General features: G+C 35.0%; 2 protein-coding genes across 5 annotated transcripts; one reads left to right on the top strand and one right to left on the bottom strand.

The window, feature by feature from the left end:
- The first annotated feature begins 1,754 nt into the window (after positions 1–1,754).
- LOC115986403 lies at positions 1,755–11,468 on the top strand. Of its 3 annotated transcripts, XM_031109393.1 has the most exons (14): positions 1,841–2,118; positions 3,218–3,276; positions 3,661–3,769; positions 4,429–4,538; positions 4,805–4,873; positions 5,511–6,110; positions 6,576–7,111; positions 7,324–7,388; positions 8,009–8,088; positions 8,661–8,765; positions 10,230–10,369; positions 10,445–10,573; positions 10,767–10,919; positions 10,995–11,468. In XM_031109393.1, the coding sequence occupies exons 1-14, from the start codon at positions 1,938–1,940 to the stop codon at positions 11,140–11,142; spliced, it is 2,484 nt and encodes an 827-aa protein (XP_030965253.1). In that variant the 5' UTR covers positions 1,841–1,937; the 3' UTR covers positions 11,143–11,468. The 3 variants fall into 3 exon arrangements, 2 of the variants coding, with proteins under 2 accessions (XP_030965253.1, XP_030965254.1); XR_004090715.1 differs by lacking the exon at positions 10,995–11,468 and having other exon boundaries at positions 1,755–2,118; positions 10,471–10,573; positions 10,767–10,859; XM_031109394.1 differs by lacking the exons at positions 1,841–2,118; positions 3,218–3,276 and adding an exon at positions 3,900–3,975 and having other exon boundaries at positions 3,677–3,769.
- Positions 11,469–13,807: 2,339 nt separating this feature from the next.
- LOC115987274 (calmodulin-binding receptor-like cytoplasmic kinase 2) lies at positions 13,808–17,128 on the bottom strand. 2 transcript variants are annotated; one of them, XM_031110786.1, is made up of 6 exons: positions 16,812–17,128; positions 15,696–15,940; positions 15,400–15,568; positions 15,228–15,317; positions 14,808–15,109; positions 13,808–14,549 (listed from the first exon to the last, which is right to left on the bottom strand). In XM_031110786.1, the coding sequence occupies exons 1-6, from the start codon at positions 17,038–17,040 to the stop codon at positions 14,286–14,288; spliced, it is 1,299 nt and encodes a 432-aa protein (XP_030966646.1). In that variant the 5' UTR covers positions 17,041–17,128; the 3' UTR covers positions 13,808–14,285. The 2 variants fall into 2 exon arrangements, with proteins under 2 accessions (XP_030966646.1, XP_030966647.1); XM_031110787.1 differs by having other exon boundaries at positions 15,696–15,934.
- Positions 17,129–18,174: the final 1,046 nt, after the last annotated feature.

The raw sequence follows: 18,174 nt of genomic DNA, 5'->3' as shown, positions 1-18,174 counted from the left end.
AATTTCTTTTATTAAAAACTTACTATTTAAAGTCAACAACTAGAAGTTACCAATTAAGAGAGGAAAAAACTAGTCAAAGGCCTTGTAGCTGAATTGACACCTCCTCATGTACAAAGTGCTTGGGGGTCTAGGAGGGAAATGGTTCGAACTGCGGGGTTAGCAGCATGTTGTAATTATTTCTCAAAAAAAAAAAGAGAGGAAAAAACTAAAAAGATGTAATTCTTATTTTGGTTACAAGGTGGATAGTTTTTTTTTTTTTTTTTTTGCCAACAAGGGCTTCGCTCAGCTAGTAAGGTTCATTCGCTCCGCCTAACCAGCCCAGGTTCGATTCCCGTTGCCAACGAGCTCTTGTTGGTGGGCTGCTGTGTGAGAGATTTAAGGGGAACACAGGTTCGAGTCTTAGCAGGTACCTCGGTGGTCCTTGTGGGTCCTGTCCCTCATATGGTCTATACAAACCCGGGTGGCATAATACAACCATAAAGGCCCCCATTTTCGGTTATCAAAAAAAAAAAAAAAAGGTGGATAGTTTTTTTTTTTTTTTTAAAGAAAGAGATGGATAGTTTGTTGTTATTAACAACTTTTTTTATTTTTTTAAGGAATCCAACAATTATAGTGGTTCAATTCCTTTTTTGCTAGGGCTAGCTCTTATTTTTTGGAGGGGCCAACTATTAATTTTATGATCTAATATTTTGAAAAATTGTAAAATATATATATTAGGATTTAAAAAAAAAAAAAAATCCTTCCCCCCCATTGATAAGTATAGCTCCACCCCTACTTGTAATGCTGCTTTTTTACTTTTATTTTTTATTTTTTTATAATGAAATTCACAGTTTGGCATTAAAAAATAAAATCATTATGAGTTCACGAGACCACAGTTATCTTATTTAAAAATAATACTAATTCTATTTTAATTTTAAGTTTCATTAAAAAAAAAAAAAAAAGAGCTCTCATGTTAATTCTCTTGATAAATTGGTAATAAAAAGCAATAAATTTATAATTAAAAGAAATTCATTTCATTAGAGGAAGAATTCCAATAGTAGGCAAGTTTTTTTTTTTAGAAAGAATAGTAGTCAAGTTAGAATTTTTAATCATCTTAGAAATCAAAAAAAAAAAAAAAAAAAAAAACAAAAACGATTTTTTTTTTTTTTTACAGGCAATCGTATATCATAAAACTGTTAACCAAAAAGCATATAGTAACGTATTAAACTCATATGTTTAAAGTAGTATGCTTATAATAAAAAAATTGGTAAAGTAGTGTAGGAAGGTCGGTAATAAGAACAACTAAGGTATTGCTTTTTTTTTTTTAAAAAAAAAAAAAAAAAAATTGCTGCAATATAAAGTAATCGCTCTTATACTTTTCACTGTTGCAATCCTTGTCAAAAGATAAACATGAGTCAATTTCGATGTCTATGCTTTTTCCGCAAGAAAGCCTTTTATAATTTTTTAATATTATGAATTTCTGAAATCTCAAAACAAATATTATGAGTTTCTGACTTTCTGTTACTACCAAACCTCAAACAACAATTTTTAATGTTCAGACCCAACATAGTGAAAATGAAAAAAAACAATAAAATAAATACCTTAACTAGCTTCATCAACATCATTTCAAATTAAAAAAAAAAAAAAAAAAAAAACTAGCTTCATCAACAGAGGTCCATATGGTCAACTCCCACGTTTCCTTGATTTTACATGAAGAAAGCTTTATTACAAAACCTCTTTTCATTTTCCTAAAACACCCCTCACACTCTCTCTCTCTCTCTCTCACACACACACACGCACACGCACACACACACACACACACAAACACATACACGGAACATACAATTATTGCACTCTTAATTCTTAAACCCTTTAACTTTCGAAGCCAATTGCTTTTCTTCACGTATGTATACATATATGCTGTGTGCTACGAGATTCATCCAAACCAATAATACTAAATGGCTTTTCATTCGATTCTGTGCTCTCCTTTCAATCTGATTCTCACTATTTTCGTGCTCTTTTCTTGTTGTTTTGGTCTCTGTTATACTTATGACCAACCGGGTTACAACACTTTCACTGTCTCCAGCTTTAGCTACCCTCAGACAACGCTCAGGCCCTTCGATTTGCGCTATCTTAGAGGTGTGTGGGCCATTTCTCAATGACCCTTTTGAGTATTTGATTCATTAACCTGGTTTTTTTGTTGTGGCTATTTTTCAGTGGTGTTTGAACTAATTCTCAATTACCCTTTTGAGAATTTGGCTCATAAGTTTGGTTTTTCATTGATTGTTGAAGGATTATGGGGTGTAAAGATTAATGGGTTTTCGTCAAAATTTTGAATTTCGTGAAGGATTAATGGAATACGTAGAATTTGTTTAATATTATGGTTGTTGTTTTGTGTATATGTATCAATGTTACAATTCTTGTTTTTTTAGAATTAACTGGCTGCAAAAATTGTGGGGTACCTATATTTAATGGGTTATGGACAAAATTTGATCTTTGCTAATAAAATTCATGAAATTTGAATTAATTAAATTTTTTTTTTTGGGTCTTATTTGCTGATGTTGTTGGTATAATATATTCTTTATGTTTTACATGTTACTAGCAGAGGTGAAATATACGTAACAGTCACTGAGAATGTTTTTGTTCTAGCAACAAAAATTGACGAACTGATTGCAGAATTGTGTATCATAACTTCATCTGAGATGAGGTCATATATAAGACAAATTTAATGTTTATACTGGGTTCGGAGATAATAATTTTAGAATCAACATTTGGTCGGTATGTAACCATGTTTTGGTGCTGCGTGACAATATGTCTTAGTATCAGAGTTAATTTGGTCCTGTGTGCCTGTGTCACACTGATATTGGTACTAGAGTCATTTTTAATTTTGAGGGTTTTCATGACATTATTGATTGTTTCATCATTATCAAGTTTTATATTTCCTTTTTCTTTTCAAATGCAATAAGGAATGGGTTTTGCTTCAGATGTTTTCACTTTGTTTCTTTTGTCAATACCTACTTACTTCTATTGGGTTGAAGTATTTACCTACTTCCTGTTATTGAATTTAAAAAAGATATTTGTTTGTATCATGGTTAGATTTATGTGTTCAATCTGTCAATTCTCAATTACAAAGGCAAGATATTGACTTACTCAAGATGCAAATGCTAAGATGTATTCTTTTGAAAAATCTACATTTTGTACAGTAGCTTATTGATCTTGCTGTTTTGCCTTGTTCCAGTTGATTTGCCATTGTGGTTCTCTTCATTATCTATTTCATTGAGCTCGGATGTAGACCTTGTAAGTATGCTCATCAAGTTTATAGAGTTAATAGGATTTGTTTTTTATTCCAGCATCTATTTATTATAAGTTTTTATCAATTACTTGTCTTTTGATGTTTCTGTTGTATATGTAACTTCTTCCATAAGAAACAATGTATCCCATACACTTGTCTAATAGCTGATTCTGAAATTGAAGCTTGTTTTCTTGTTATTAAGTTTTTCCAATTCCATCATGTTCATATCTTGTGCCTTTGTACTCTTCTTTTGTCCTAAAATAGAGATCAGAGTTCTGCTTCAAAAATTTTCCTTTAAAATGTAGGGAATTGCGTTGAATCAATTATCAAATTAATGCATTATGAGTAATTTGCTTCCCTCATTTGCTTATTGTCCAATTTGTTTGCAGGATGCTGCTAGCTTAAGGAAGACTCCTGAAAGCGCCCTGCCAATAATTTGCTTCAGAGATGGCAGTCCCCCACTGCCAGATGTCTCAAACACTTCTCTAAAAGATCTAGGTACTTCACATGAAAGTGGTTGAATTTCTTCAACTGAATCTTAATTAAATACATCTATTCATCCACTTGAATTTATTCAACTCTGCTTGTGGGCTGTGGCTTTGCTTAGTGTCATATATTTTGTTCACAGCTGATCCCAAGCCTGAGAAAAGGAGGGTTGCGGTAGGTTGATGGCCAACGTAAATTTGGTCACTCCATTCTGAATGGTTAGCCGACCCCAAAATTTTGGGACTAAGGATTTGTTGTTGTCGCTGTTCATCCACTTGAATCTTGTTTTTCCATTCCAGTTTATAGGCTTTATATTCTTTGAGGTTATGCTTTGAGCCAATATGCATATGCAAATACTTCATATGAAAACAACCTGACAGTTACCATGGGACCACCAAAATTAATTTTCTTTTCATCTAATAGGGCTTAATGACTGTGTATTCTGCTTTCTGCTTTATGAAAATAGTTTTTCTCAAATTACTTACCATTTGTAACAGTTTCTTTGGGTTAGGGAACACCCAAATTAGCTGCTTTTAAAACTCTTTCTTTTTGCCTATTTGCTTTTGGTTTTGAATCAATTAAGAATTCTGGTCGACTTATTTTTCCTTCTGGTAACCAGTCTAACCAGAGTATCTTTGCCAGCAGTTTAAAAAAAATTTCTTCTGTTGTAGTGTTAGTTCCCATCTCTAATTATTCGTTTGGAGGAATACAAGCTTTTCAGAATGTGGAGCAGTGTTTTCCTATGCAGAAAAATATCACAATGAAGTTGACAAATGAGCAGGTCAATCTCAATCTCATTTACTTATTATTGTACATTTCTTCTTGGATGCTTAAATAAAATGTTCACACTATATTTGTCTTTTTTAATAAGTCTGACTGACATGGTGTCATGGTTTTCCACTTACGATAATCCATGATTACTGTCAGGTGGTTTTTTGTCTTATATATACATACTTTGTAAAGGGTGATTCATTTGGTGCAAGGAATATTTCATAATTTATATAAATTCTGGTTGATAGCAATAATATTTATGAAGTTGTTCTTTAGATATCTCCAGGAGCTTGGTATTTTGGTCTTTTCAATGGCATTGGACGTACAAGGACACAATCAAAGATGGTATAGTTTTTTCCCCTTCAGTTTTACAATTTTTGTCAACTTCTTTTCTCAAAGGCTGCTAGTAATGCTGCTTTGTATCTGATTATATCGCGTGAAGGAAAATACTTTAGTTAAATAGCAGTTCTTTTTATATTTTCTTCTAATACATATAAATCCCATCCAAGAATGGAAGTTGTTAATGCTTGTGATCTCTGTGAGGAAGCCATTCTTATTAATGAAAACTTTGTTAGGAGGAAAGCTGCGGTAATGATAGTTACTGGAAAGTTTGAAGCTGATGATCTGTTTGTTTGTAATAAGATCAAATGGCATTTAATCTATCGTTCCAAAAGTTCTAATATTTTTGTGTGAATTGTGAAGCCCATGAATTCTTTCTACAAGTTTATATCTGAAAAAAAATCAGCTGGCTCTACAAGCTTTACCATTCTAACGTTTGTTCTAAATTTCAATGAATAGAGAATTACCATGGTGTCATAGTGTTGTACACCTTAAATATTGCTGACTTTTTTTCCTTTAGCTTTTTCCAGTCTACCTTGTTTCACTTCCTCAATGAAGAGTCTTGATATCAAATTTCTGGATGGTCATGAATAATGCAATCATTTGAAAATTTAAACTATAGCTACTGCTCTGATAATTGCAGATTGTCCGAGGCCCGACATATGCCTTTAGCGCCAACATTACTGTGGAAGGATGTACAACCCCAACAATGTGGGGCCAGTACTGCAACCAAACAGTTGATACACTCTCATGTGTTCCATCTGCAGGAAATATTTCGGTAGCCAAGTCATACAACCAAACAAGTAAAAATGTGGTTTCCTGCAAAAATAGTTTAGAAGCTTCTTGCCTTGGTGATGGTGAGCAAAAAGTATACTCCTTGGAGGTAATGGGAGTGGCTGAAGAGTTAACCATTATGGCAATGAATATTAGATTGAATGTAACAGCAACAAATAATTCTGGGAATTTTATTGGAGTTAATTTAATGTGCTTTGTTCGGCATGGTGCAATTCCTTCAGCGGCACTGCATGATTATTCCAGTAACATAAGTAAAGCCCCTTTGTCAATTCGCTCACCAAAGGTTGGTCGTTGGTATATTGCCATTTTACCTGTTAATATTTCAAAAGAACTTGGAGGGACTCAAAACTCAAATACAAAAGTTTGCTATTCCATGGAATCACAAATGCTTGAATGTCCCATAGGGAAGGCTGGATCAAATTGTACATGGGAACGATTTGTCCTTCAGGTGAGATTGTTAATGAGAATGTGTTTTCTGTCATTCTTCCTCTATTAAATTTGTGTCTTTAATATGAAAAGCTGGTAGAATAGGATGAGAATTTGTTTATACAACTTGTAAATATGCACTACTGCGTATATGAAGGGGCACGTGTATCTCTTCAATGAGTTCCCATCTGGACCCATTTTCTTAGATGATTAGAAAATGCTTTGTTAAGAATGTTTGCGTATAAAGCGTGAAATGGCTTATAATGCCAAAATATAATGATCTTATAGAAAATCATTATAAACAGAATAGGATCAGGATTCTGGCATGCAGATTTCACATTGGAAATATCACCTTTCATATTAGTTTCTTTCATTTATATTAAGTTGATGAACAACTCATGCCTGTAGTGTCTTCTCTTTTCTTGATGCTTGAAGAAACTTATTCGCAGGAATAACTTATTGACAAGCTGAGAATGGTTGTCTGCAGACGATACTCAGGAGAGGTTCAAGCCCCTTTGAATCTTATTATTTGCCAGTCAGTGAAAAAGTATTCTCAAAGTCAGCCAATTTCCCTCTTGAACCCCTTCTAAGTAACTCCTCATATGGTGAAAAACCAGATGATATTTGGACTTACTTTCTGTCGGAAATTCCTCGTGGTGCAGCTGGTGGAAATATACACATCCAACTAACATCAGATACAGAGATAAATTATGAAGTGTATGCTAGATTTGGTGGATTGCCATCTATTGATATATGGGACTATTTTTATGCAAATAGTACAAGAAGTAGTGATGGCTCCATGTTTTTCATGTTGAATAATTCAAGCAAAGAAAAGGTTGATTTTTATATTTTATACGCTAGAGAAGGAATTTGGGGTTTTGGATTGAGACATCTTAACACTAGTAGTAGTGCTTCCAAAGATGAGATAATCATGTCCATTTCGCTTGAAAGATGCCCCAAAAGCTGCTCCTCTCATGGTGATTGCAGACTTGCTTTTGATGCAAGTGGATTAACATCATACAGGTCTTATGTTCAGCCTTCCCCATATTCTTTTTACTTTATCTATATTATTCCTCTTTTGGTGGACATTATACATGGCATTCTTTGCTTACTCTCTTTTCCCAAAAGCATTATTACTGTTATGATTTTGGTGCTCGCTTATGGAGAATCAAATTTTGCTTGTCTTATTTAAGTTTCCTCACTTTTGTAATTGGGTACTTTTTTCCTTTCCTCAGCTTCTGCGCCTGTGATCGAAGGCATGGAGGCTTTGACTGTGGAATTGAAATTGTATCACATCAAGGTAAATGCTGATACAAAGTAACTTAAGATGATGTTTTTGTAATTGGTCTTTGATAATTATGTTGTTAATATTTCCTTGTCTGTTATTGGTAAATTTTGCACCCCCTTATGTTGTACAACCATTTTGCTAAACTTTCTGCCGGTTGTTAACCAGCACCTTAATTGGTTAAGCAAGGAAATAAATCCCTATAAAAAAAAGAAGAGTAAAGGCTGATGGCCAATCTGAAAAATCAATATATATATTCCGACTGTCCCTCCAATGGGAAGTTGCTAAAATTTTCTAATTTTGACCCTTAAAATTTTCCGAGTTGCGGTCACTTTCGATACTACTGTGTAGTTTTTTAGTCTTCAAAAAAGTTGTAATCGTTTGGTCCGGTTTTCTGGTATTCTAGATGGCCACTTTCTTTTCTTAAAAGGTTTGTGATCTAAAAATTTCGGTCTTCAATTTTGAGACATTGGCCCCTGAATTGTCCGATCCAGTTTCCTGTTAGTCACATTCTTTTTTTGTCTACTTTTTGGTTTACAAAAAAAAATCTATTTGCATATGAATTTTAAGCCAGAAGTTAGTATCCTGATATTCAATGGTTTTTACTAGATTCTCTTGCCTAAAAACTGCTGTAGGGCATATATGGCAATCGTTTTGTCTTATTGCGTCAAATGCGGCTGCTGTACTTCCTGCTTTTTGGGCCCTTCGACAGAAGGTAATGCTTTTACCTTATATTTGGATTAGATTGAAACAATTAAGAACTTCTAACAACAAAGAGTAGTGATAGGTTTTGTTGTATATCAGAATCTTCCCATTTGGTTATGCAACAATATCACTGGTCTTTCATAATGTTATGATGGCTGCATGACTTGCGTATGCTTCTGTAGTTTCCCAACGTATAGTGCTGTTATAAGACTTTTTAACTTTAATTCGAGCATAAATTAGTAGAAGATGTTTACTCTAATAAAGACAGACAATAGAAAACTCTTGGTCAAGGGTGAAGTGTAAGGTCATGGATGCATTTCCTTACACATCGCTGAGCTATCTTCTTAAATGAAAGGGGGGAAAAATGAAAACTAAAAAAGTTTTGAAATGAAGTAGAGATTAGTGACATTGTAGAAATCTCAAGGAGGTCAATGATATGTCCAGTGATATCATGGGAAGTTATTCACAACTCATATATGTACAAACTGATTGAGCGATTAGGGAATGTTCAAGCAATCTCAATCAGCCTACACATTTTTTTTACCTCTTATTACCAAATTGACAATATCTTGTTTTATACAGGCATTAGCAGAGTGGGTGGTGTACACAGCTAGCGGAATTTTTAGTGGCTTGTATCATGCTTGTGATGTAGGCACATGGTGTTTATTAACCTTTAATGTCTTACAGGTATGAATTATTCCTGCATTATTTCTCTTTTTCCAGGAACTTTAGTTTCTAACAGCTTTAGGTTTTACAAAGATTTATTCATTTATTAGGTTGTACAAACCTGTGCAAGCCATTTCAAATTTAGGGGTCTATATGCCTTTAAAGTTGAAAAAACAAAAAAGACAACAATGGACACCAAAAGCCTGCAATCCATTCGGAACAATGTCAATACATCCAATGGCAAAGCCACAAGTAGACAGGGGCATGGCCCCATCAAATGTTTGATAGGATCTTTGGATACATGTGATACTCCAAAATGTTACTTAAAAGATATTGAATATGTACCTCTCCCCCCCCCCCCCCCCAAAAAACACCCAAAATAGGAAAAAATTTCTGTAGAAAACTTTAAAGTTGTTGATTTTGGCTCTACTTGGATGAGCTTATTTTCTAGGTTATTTTGTTTATTTGGCTAAAAACAACTTTTAAAATCATCACTATTTCTAGTTACAACTGTATTTTTAAACTGCTTATTTTTTAAACAAAAATGAGCCAACGAAAATAAGCTCATCTAAACACATACTAATCATGTAGTTTTAGAACATTATTATCCCAAGATACTCATTAATTTGTCATTCTTCTAAATTTCATAACATAGATGTCATGTTAGCTTTTCCCAAATTAGAAGTGAAAAAACCAGAGGTATCATGAAAAAAGCTTCATCTTTCTCCATCTTTGTATACTTTTGACAGCGGTTGGTGTGGTCATCAGTAAGGTGTTTGAAAAGCCGACAGAAATCCCACCAACTGCCTTATATATATTTCCCCTCAGGCTCTCCCCCTGGCAGGTGTTTTGTATCACTCTCCACCTAACATGACCACACATTTGCCACAGATTGATGTTTTCCCCAGACCAAGCTCAGATCGACCGCAACAGATCAGCAAGTCTCATTGCTAACAACCCAAGCCTAGGAATCCACATGCTCAGCCACCATCAACCTCCACCACCACTTAAAAAGTAGTCTGACCTCTGCTGATCTGTTAAAAAAATTATAAAAACAAAATTCTTTTTTTCCTATCACGGAAATTGGCTGACTGCACTGACTGTGTAAACCGCCACAGCTGACCTCAGCTTTCTAAACTTTCTGGTGTGGTTGTATTTTTTTATTTTGGAGACACTGACTATGTCGTTGCTTGACCACAGTAATGAACACCCTTAGCAAATAGTATGCAATATATTATGTACATGCCTGTATGAATACATAGGTAAATACATACATACATATGTGTGTGTAGTTCTAGTTATAAATTCTTGGTTCCACAACCGAATACATTCTCACTCAAGGTGCTTAGAGAATTGGTTTTTTAGCGAAAGTGATCCAAATTTTGTAAAATGTTGTAAATTTTCTATCATGTTATTTTAAATCTCTCTCTCAACAACTTTAACATGAGAAGATAGAATTGATTTGTCAAATGAAAAATGTTTCAGTTTATGGACTTTTGGCTCTCTTTCATGGCTGTGGTGAGTACTTTTGTGTACCTAGCTACCATTGATGAAGTTTTTAAGAGGGCTATTCACACAGCTGTAGCTATCCTTACTGCTCTCATGGCTGTAACAAAGGCAACCAGGTAACTGATTGTTCTAATACATATAATATAAGAGTTAAGAAAATTATTGTTGGAATTTAACTATGCCAACTGCAGGTCTTCCAATATTATTATTGTGATAGCAATTGGAGCTTTGGGTCTTCTTATTGGATGGTTGATAGAGCTCATGACTAAGTATAGGTCATTCTCCTTTTCAATTGGGTTTCATTTTAGTATACTTGAAAGGTGGGTTCTTTTCCTGACCAATCATGAAGTTTTAATTATATAATGGTACACACGTTAGATATTTATTTATATTATTATATGGTACACACGCTACAGAGTCACTTGTGTGCTTGAACTGATGAAACACACAAGTATCTGTGATGGATAATCCATTCCACTTTCTCTTCTAAGATGAGGATGTTGATTGCTGCAGATGGCAAACCCTTAAGGAATGGGTCCAAAATCTTATCAAGACACTTTTTAGACGGTTCCACTGGATGTTTGTGCTAGCAGGATTCACTACATTAGCCTTTGCAGCAATAAGCTGGAAACTGGAAACCAGTCAAAGCTACTGGATTTGGCACAGGTATAACAATGTTAATAGAATCTCTCTCTCTCTCTCTCTCACTCTCTCACATGTGGTGCATAAAATGTTTTGCAGTTTGTGGCACGTGAGCATATATACGTCTTCCTTCTTTTTTCTTTGCTCAAAAGCAAATATTGTAAATAGTGAGAATCAAAGTCTCCCCAATGGAAATTATGAGTTGACCCGGCAAAATTCTAGGGACGAGGAAGTGAGGAGGAATTGAATTCCTAGCAAAATTAGTTACTGTAAAAGTTAGGTCTAATAAGACACTTAAAACTGCATCAACAACTACAGCTGTTTATTGTAAAATCTTCTTCATAAGGTTTGTACCCACTTTCTTATTTTGGGAAATAGGTTTTGTTCTTAGATATTGATCTGTATTTGCATAGGTAGGATTAAAGAACCAAGCCAGGGCAGGAATGTTATTATTTCAGGGAGAGAATAGGACACATACAAAGATGAAGTATTGGTCATTGTAATCTCAAGTGTTTGACAACATATATTTTCTTGTATTTTTTTAAAGGCTTAATAACAGAAGCAGCATTGATTTGATTAATCTTGTATTGTGGGCTTGTTTCTTATGAGTTTTAGTTTAGAAAAATAGTTTTAAACTAAAATTTAATTATGAATTTTCTTTTTTCTTTTTTTCTTCAATCTGATCGTATTCCCCACCCCCCCTCTTCTCTCTCTTAAGGTCTACACAACACTCCCTTTCCCTTTCCTTTTTTTTTGGCAAAGTCCTTTTTATTTAATGAGAGACAGAGAATGACTTTCGACAATAACCAGTCACTCACATACATCCACATCTTCGTTAATGGCCAGCCTTATTGCTTAATAATAAGCCTTTGCAAACTCCACTAAATGAGAGACTTCCTTTTTTTGTTCATGACCACCACACTTCACCCCTATGATTCCTTACTCACCTTGATTTTGACTTATATTGAAGTGGGGGTCTATATCAAGGAACTACATTCTTTTTTTCTTGCTCGTCATTTTTGGTATGAGACCTGCAAAAAATTGGGAAGAAGAAATATAATTTTAAGCTTAAAAAATAACAATAAATTTATGTTGACTTTGTTATAGAATTTCCATATGAAAATTGGTTTAACTTTCTCTCTTTAAAGTGAGTTTAAACTAAAGGTGGGGTTTAAATCACATAGACATGGAACACCATAAAGAATATTATTATCGCTTGCTTGAACTCACCCTAAAATTTTGAAGACATTGAGTTAAATATAAAACAAACAAAGAAGTTGTGCACCTTAAATGCATTGGTATTGGGGGTTGTGAAACCCTCCAAATTGTAAATTCATAGCGTCAAAACTATAAAAGTGTGCATTATCTATCTAATTGTGAAAGATTCACAATTGTACTACAGTACCATCTTATAAATAAAATGGTACTATAGTAAGATGGTATTTAAAAAAAAAAAAAAATTTTATTGGGTTTTATTTGGGTATTGGGTTATATTATTTTATTGTGTTATATGGTAAAATAAAAGTTAAGATTTTTTTTATGAGAAAAAGTTGGAATGTTGGATGTATTATAATATGGTATGATATAATAGATGAAGTAGCTTTTGAGATGGTAAAATAAGATATTTTTTAGATATCGGATGCTAATGCTCTAACAGGAGACAAATATACTCTTTCTTCTTATAACTTAACGATCGCTTCATCTTCCATGGGGGTATCAGGTTATCAGCTCATCCCAAGTGACTGCATGCATAGCAAATAGTGATGACCGACTATAAATTGTATTAAAAAAAAAACTGAAAATTAGATTATGAGATCGCTTAAAATAGTGGCTTATCACAAAGTTTTGGAAAAAAAATTACTTTATTACTACAACTTTTTTTTAGAATACTTTATTATTATTTGGAAAAAAAAAGGGTCACAAACTATTTTATAATTTTTTTACAAATTGTTATTGTGACAAATTATCATGGATTTTCATTTGAACCATTCACTAATATCAGTTTTTGTTAAAAAATTTGTAACTCTGACATTTTCCATAGAGTAAATACCCTTTTGGTAAGAAAGTTAGAAAAATAGAATGATAGAAAATTAGTGTGTATATATATATATATATATTTTGTGTAGGAAAGAAAAATGGAATGAAAAAAATAGTAATTTATAAAAATTTATTATTATATCCCTATTATATAACAAATATTATATATATATATATATAATTCAATTATTAAAACACTTGAGGGAAAAGAAATTCGAATCTTAATTTTCCACATAAAATACATCTAACAATTATCATCCTCTCTCTTTAAGTCTTACAGACAAGAAACACTTTTTCTCTCTCTCTCTCTCTCTCTCCTCTTACATCTTTCCTAAAGTGACTGCACCCAAACACACGCAGTTGTTCACTTTTGACTATGCATGTCGGTACAAAATGTCGCAAAAAGGTTCCGATTTCTAAAGAAGAGAACATTCTAGCCTAGCAAAATTGCTGATGGAATAAAAAATAATAATTATGTAATGCAAAGTACTAATATTAATAGCCGATCTTTGATATTTCCCTTCGTTCAAATCAAAGTACAACTTGTGGAACACAGAAAAATATGTTCTGGACCCGAAAAAAACGCGTCTTGTTTTTTCTTTTTTGTAGTCTTCTTGTCTCTGCTGTTCTCTTCGGGTCAACCCTCAAAAAACACTATCATATGGAATGTAGCACCCAACCCAACCCCATACATGAGTTTTTGAAGAATTACACAACTATTTTTTTTTCTAAGAATTACACAACTAGCTATTGTAATATTGGTCTGGTTAATTTATGTCCTTAGAACATACATTAATAAATCTATTTTAAGAAAAAAAATTTCAGAAATTGAAAAAGTAGTCAAAACCTTTTTAATTCTCGATAAAACTTTTTAAAAAAATGGTATACTATTGTGTGCCATTAGGTCACACGTTAATAAAATCCTTGTAATATTACCTAAATACAAATATAGCCCTTATCAATGTTCTTAGACTCCTTTGAGAAAAATCAAAACAATAAACACAATTCATCAAAAAGAAATACACACAAAGCTGGGAGGAAGTAGAGCACTTCCCCCATCTCAAACTAAATTTCCTATACACAAGCCAAATCTCATGAACAAATTATAAACAAATTCCCTAAATATTTTCTAGCAACAATTGAAACCTTTTTCCCAGCAATGTCTATGGATGCACTTCTTCAAGGTTATTGGCTTCATCCTACTGTGAACCATCTTGATTCGAATACTCAACTTGCTCGGTTCCCCCTGTTGGGTTTTCAATCTCTACTTATATCCATTTATCCATCTCTGGTTCAAATGTGAATTCATTGACCCTCACTACTCGCACCTTAAGATCTTTTATGCTACTTCCCTCATTGTTCTCTTATTGAAGTGCTCCTCATGGAATGGGATGAGAGTGAACGGACATCTGAAGCTGATACCTCTCTGTAATCCTTACGGATACTCCAGAGGATCTCTGCACACCTCCTCATGCTAGGCCGATTCTGTCTGCGTGGAGCCAAACATTGTAAGGCTAGTTCTAGTATCTTTTCAATGGCTAAGTTATTTGCAGCATCACATTCCAGCCTTGGGTCCAATGTTGTAATAGCTTCTCCATCAGTGAACTTCTTCATGGCCTGAACTTGACATCAAGTCGCATTAGGGAAAAGAAAAGAATTTTCTTTCTTTTGTGAAATTTAATCAACCTATCCAGTTAAAAGAAGGGATGGTAGAGTTGGAAAATTGTTGCAAAGACTAGGTGGGGAGACATTTGATGGACGTGTGAACACAATCATATGTATAACAGTCAAGAACTTACTTTTACCCCCTTTTCACAGAAAGTTATAGATTAAAACGGATAGTGACCAAAAGAAAAGATAGAAAAAAAATCATACCCATTTTGCCGTAATCCGCTCCTTGAGTTCTCGTTTTGGTTCAATTGGACGTCTGCCTGTGACTAGTTCAACCAATAACACACCAAATGAATACACATCGCTTTTCTCGGTAAGTTGATAGGTTCTGAGGTATTCAGGGTCCAAGTAGCCCGCAGTTCCTTTAACTTGGGTAGACACATGGGTAACACCTGAATCACTGTCAGCTCCCAGTCTAGCAAAACCAAAGTCGGCTACCTTGGCTCTAAAGTTTTCCGTGAGGAGAATGTTGGAAGATTTTATGTCTCTATGAATGATAGGGTGATCTGCAAGGGAATTGACAGAAAATCCTGTTGGATCTCTTGAAATAGATTCTACACTCTCTCAGGCAAACAACTTTAACTTTGACAAGACAAATGAATTAAGTCACCCCTAAAAGTATACCTGTATACATATGAAGATACGTGATGGCATGGGCCACATCAATTGCAATATCTAGCCGTGCAGCAAGGTCCAGAATATTGCCATGAATACCTGCATTAGTTCTCCAATCAGATTACAGGAACTCAAGCACATACAAAGTGAGTGAAAGTAAAGCCACATGAAGAGAACTCACAATCCAAGTGTTCTCTGAGGGTTCCATTGGGAACATACTCCACAACAACAATCCTTTCATCTCCGTGCTCCAAATATCCATAAAACTTGACCAGATTCAAATGTTCCACCTGTGCCAGTGTTCGAATCTCACTCTGGAATTCCACTCCCAAATGCTTATCATATACACTCTGCAAAGAAAGGCAAGAAAGTACTTGTTAAAGATCTATGTCACACATTTGTTGACTTTAATGTGAAGCCCCATAAGTTTGTGTCAGACCCAGAAAATGGAATTATCCTAAACGACTTTCACCGAACCTTCTTAGCACGTTTTACTGCAACAAAGGTTCCATCTTCAAGTCTTCCCCTGAAGACCGTCCCAAACCCGCCTTGTCCAATCTTAAAAGAGGGGGAGAAATTCCTCGTGGCCTTGACGATTTCCTCTATGTTGAATTTTACGCTCCCGGGCTCCCGCTCATGTGTTGAGTTATTTGCACTGGCATAGACCCCTCGATTAGAACCACGTTTTCTCTCACTACTAGCTCTTAAAGCATCCACTGCAGCTAAGAAAGCAACAGATAAATAGTTCATTGAAACAACCCACAAATGCAAATGAATATTGATTTAACATAGCACTCACAAATCCATATTGTTCATCAAAAGTGCCAACAATAAAACAATGAGCAAACAAAAAGCTAATACTAGTTCCTTGTGGATTCTCACCGTATAATTTTTTTCTTACAAAAACAAATAAAGATCACACAATGCACAAAACTCCCACTTTTGTGGAATTTGGGAGAGGCGATTGTCAGGCAACCTTACCACCCCCACGGGCGAACCTATAGCCATTTGCTTTGGTGGACAGCACTTGCCATCGCACCAAGACTCGACCCTCTCAAAATTGAGAATTCTGGGACTAAACATCTCTCTCTCGCTCTCTCTGTCTCTCTGTCTCTCTGTCTGATTTAACAATTTTCATAAATTGAGAGTCAACTACTTATTTTCAATAGATGGAGAGCTTTTATCACAAATGATTTGAACGAGTTTGGCTATGTATGATAAATGAATAGAGCAACCTGGTCAACTCAGGTTTTAAACGATAAATTATTGATTATCTCAAAAGCTCAAGCTGAATGGGCGGTACGGTGGAGAGTGGATTTGAATCCAGACAGACATCCTCTGATACCATGATAAATTATCCATTGTTCCAGGAAAATGTCAATTAAAAACAACAAACAAAAAACAAAAACAAATAATAGTTTTAATATTTCTCAGCTCTCACAGTATTCTCAGCAACCAAGACAAACTTCCGGATTCGGATCACGAAGATCCAAAACCGGTAAAAGCTGTGAATTAAATTTGACTCTGTTTCTTTTGACCGTATATATATGTAGTAGAAATTTGAGAGAAAATGGAAGGCAGCGTTTAGTTTACCAGGTTTGAATTCGTCAGAGTCAGCGAAGCTCTTAGTGGAGCTCCTAGTATCCACCGGAGGAGTGAAGCAGGAGACGAAGACTCCGGCGACGGAGCGTGCAGCGGAGGCGACGGAGCTCCTGGAACTGGAGATGGAACTACGGGAGGTGGAGGTGTCGGAGTATACGGAGGCAGGCGAGTAGGGAACGCTCCTTGAGCCCGTCGAGCTAGTGTTCCGGCCACCGTACATTGAAGCCTTTTCACAGAGAGATAGAGAGAGAGAGAGAAGTAAAGGTTGAGAATTGGAGATATGGCGGGTAGTTGAGAGTTAAAAGACTTTTGAAGAGAGAGAGAGAGAGTTGAAGGAAGACTTTTATTTTTATTTTTTTTATTTTTTTTAAGGTGAGGTGTGGCTAACGTGCGCTTTAGGTGTAGGCTTCACTAGCCAGTTAACATTCAAGTATTCAGCATATCATAAATATGGTGTTTTTTCCTTTTTCCTCATTTATTTTTGTTTTTATATATATTTTATTGGTGGTTTTTTTTAGAGGGAGTCAATCACTTTTGTAGGGGGACGAGGATCAAAGGTAGTTAATGGAAGCAGCAAGGGTAAGTTTGAGGAGGGGAACTATGTGGAGAGAACTTGTTTAACTAGTAAGGAGTTCGGGATGATGCTACTGATGACGATGCCAAGGGTTCCTACTTGACCCCGAGAAGGCCGAAAATCCGGAATGAAGGAAACATGGTGCAATCCCTAGGGAGACAAAGGTAACTAGATTCTGAACAAGGAAGAGAAGAAAAAGGAAGGACAAGGTAGTCATTCCCTCCGCATTAAATGCATTACAACCACTTGTCTGGCTGCATTAATGGGTAAGTGACCATGAATAGTTACCACACAGCTAAAAGCTTCAATGTATAGGCCTGCTAGTGAGGTCTTGATGAGACAAGTATCAAGGAAGTGAAATCCTAACCCTCCAAATGTAGAGTCTAGATGCATTCTGGCTAACTATATAAAGCCAAGAAACGTCTAAATCTAGAAGGTTGGGAGAAAAACAGAAAAAAGGAAACAGGTGAGAGAGAAAGAGTGGAAGGTGGGGTGAACTGATCAACTATAAAACCCCTCCTCGAACTAACCCAAGGATAAACACTTAATCAATACGGGGTTTTTCTTTCTTTCTTCAGTCTGAAATCCACATACTATAAACTGATCTGTTCATTACTTGATATGTTAGAGTCGGGTACTAAAAAGGGTGATCTTGCTTTCCACCTCTAAAAATATATTGTGTGTGCAAAAATAACACATCAGCATCCACGTGGTCTCCTTTTAGCTATCCATTTTTGCTCGCCACAACTTTCAATTTAAAGAGCATTTGTTTATTAGTTT

Source organism: Quercus lobata, chromosome 4 (genome assembly GCF_001633185.2).
Source record: "Quercus lobata isolate SW786 chromosome 4, ValleyOak3.0 Primary Assembly, whole genome shotgun sequence".
Taxonomy (NCBI): Eukaryota; Viridiplantae; Streptophyta; class Magnoliopsida; order Fagales; family Fagaceae; genus Quercus; species Quercus lobata.
This window is presented reverse-complemented; position numbering and strand designations above follow the sequence as displayed.

Bases quoted from the DNA above. Each gene is read 5' to 3' on its own strand.
- LOC115986403 (XM_031109393.1), top strand. From the start codon at position 1,938: ATGGCTTTTCATTCGATTCTGTGCTCTCCTTTCAATCTGATTCTCACT. The intron at 7,389-8,008 runs GTAAATGCTGAT...AAACTGCTGTAG, and splicing joins TGAAATTGTATCACATCAAG to GGCATATATGGCAATCGTTT. The intron at 10,574-10,766 runs GTGGGTTCTTTT...TGATTGCTGCAG, and splicing joins CATTTTAGTATACTTGAAAG to ATGGCAAACCCTTAAGGAAT.
- LOC115987274 (XM_031110786.1), bottom strand. From the start codon at position 17,040: ATGTACGGTGGCCGGAACACTAGCTCGACGGGCTCAAGGAGCGTTCCC. The intron at 15,318-15,399 runs GTGAGTTCTCTT...GAACTAATGCAG, and splicing joins CCTCAGAGAACACTTGGATT to GTATTCATGGCAATATTCTG. The intron at 14,550-14,807 runs GTATGATTTTTT...TGTCAAGTTCAG, and splicing joins AGCGGATTACGGCAAAATGG to GCCATGAAGAAGTTCACTGA.